At 29.0% G+C, this 1881-nt stretch overlaps 1 protein-coding gene across 1 annotated transcript; it reads left to right on the top strand.

The window, feature by feature from the left end:
• The first annotated feature begins 599 nt into the window (after positions 1 to 599).
• LOC112681031 (DNA/RNA-binding protein KIN17-like) lies at positions 600 to 1150 on the top strand. Its single transcript, XM_025551297.1, has 2 exons — positions 600 to 981; positions 1056 to 1150. The coding sequence occupies exons 1-2, from the start codon at positions 600 to 602 to the stop codon at positions 1148 to 1150; spliced, it is 477 nt and encodes a 158-aa protein (XP_025407082.1).
• The last annotated feature ends 731 nt before the right edge of the window (positions 1151 to 1881 follow it).

Raw genomic sequence — 1881 nt, 5'->3', positions numbered from 1 at the left:
ATTCTAATTATGTATACTAAAATAGTTCCAGATAATAAGAGTAGAATAATAATAATAATATTTAATCATATCACAGAGTAAATTAAATGATTAAATATTAAAATATGTTAGAACTTGCACCAAGTAAAACTTTCTAAAAAATATGGTAGTTTCTCAGATCACTCGCCTGTTTATTTCTGAACCCAAATGACTGCGATAAGACAATAGAAACAATCTGAATCGTCATGAAAGCCCATTTTAATGGGAACATTTTTAAATGATTAAGCTAATTAAACACAATCAGTAATTTAATAGAAATAACCAATTGAATCTTTAGTACGTCACTAAAACGATTCTTGAACTGAGAATTGAGATTTATATCTAAAGATTCAAAACTTAATTCAGAGTGCGGTATATAACATGATGGTGACGTCCAATCGGTGTTATCAGTTGATTCATTTTTCTATGATAACTGAGAACAGTGATAACACTAATAACAATTTATTAATAGTGTAAACATATACCTTTAGGATAAAAGTATAGTACGATTCTTATTCTATTACATTGATACGATTCTTATTTCTAAGATCTTGGTGTTCTTTCATATTATTAAGTCGACAATGGGCAAGGGCCGTGCTGAACCAGGGACCCCAAAGTATATTGCAAATAAAATAAAATCAAAAGGATTGCAAAAGTTAAGATGGTTTTGTCAAATGTGCAACAAACAGTGTCGAGACGAAAATGGATTCAAATGTCATACTATGTCTGAATCACATCAACGGCAATTGTTATTGTTTGCAGATAATGCAGGACGTTATCTTAGTGAATTTAGTTATGAATTCTCTAAAGGATTTCTATTCCTGTTGAAGCGACAGTTTGGTACTAAAAGAGTCAAAGCGAATAAAGTCTACCAAGAATACATATCTGATCGCACTCATTTGCACATGAATGCCACTCAGTGGACCACACTTACGGGATTTGTGAAATGGCTTGGTAAAACCGGTAATGAAATAAACAAAATAATAATTTTAATCAAATGTAGTATTTATGTTAAAATTTTCCATAATTTTCTTTAGTCTTTGTCTCTAATGCCGGCTACACACATTCAGTTTTAACTGTCACTTTTCATTTAACAGTTAAAACTGACTGTGTGTTGGTTGAAAACTGGTAGTTCTCTTGTTATCAATTAAAACTAATTGAAATATGATTTCACATATTTTTAAACTGAAATGATGGAACTATTCAGTAAAAATGTGTGTAGGTGATTATCGTTAATCGTGTCGCAGTTATCTACGCATTCGTACCCGTATACCTATATACTTCTGGGAAACCGTGAAAAATCAAAAATGTCCCAAAAACCACTTTTTGCATTTACATGGATTTTTTTTATTCTTTTTAAACACTAGTAATAGGCTAAATATGGCTAAAGCATCATCTGATGATATCTCGTGTGTACACTTTACACTACACTAGATGTACCGACAGAGAACACAAACAAATGATGTCTGTATTCAGTTAAAAATTAACGTGTATGGACTCAAGGTGCATTAGTTTTAACTGATCATGTGTAGCCGGCATAAGGCATTCCTTGTGTAATTTGTTTTCATTAGTTACATTTTATTATATTAATACAAAATGTTTTAGGTAAGATTAAATTCATCATAGGTTCTACCTTCTATAAAATTATATCTTGTTTAATTGTTAATTATTTATTATTAATCAGTTAATATAGTTCTTAAATTTGAAAAAATTAAGGTATAGTTAGAAATATATTTATTTCTTTGATAGTGGATTTAGTATTTTAAACTAATCAAGTGTTTACTCTATCATATCAATATAGTAAATTATATAATAATAATTTATCTCTATATATATTAATTGCATTACCTGTTGTTTATTTTT

The sequence above is a fragment of the Sipha flava genome, unplaced genomic scaffold (genome assembly GCF_003268045.1).
Source record: "Sipha flava isolate LNK unplaced genomic scaffold, YSA_version1 18429_pilon_pilon, whole genome shotgun sequence".
Lineage (NCBI taxonomy): Eukaryota > Metazoa > Arthropoda > Insecta > Hemiptera > Aphididae > Sipha > Sipha flava.
Note: the sequence above shows the minus strand (reverse complement) of the source record. Positions and strands in the feature narration are given on the sequence as shown.

What these genes read in the sequence shown, in the direction of transcription:
- LOC112681031 (XM_025551297.1), top strand. Translation starts at nt 600, where the DNA reads ATGGGCAAGGGCCGTGCTGAACCAGGGACCCCAAAGTATATTGCAAAT. An exon ending in GAAATGGCTTGGTAAAACCG is followed by an intron (nt 982 to 1,055) that starts GTAATGAAATAA and finishes AATTTTCTTTAG; the next exon opens with TCTTTGTCTCTAATGCCGGC.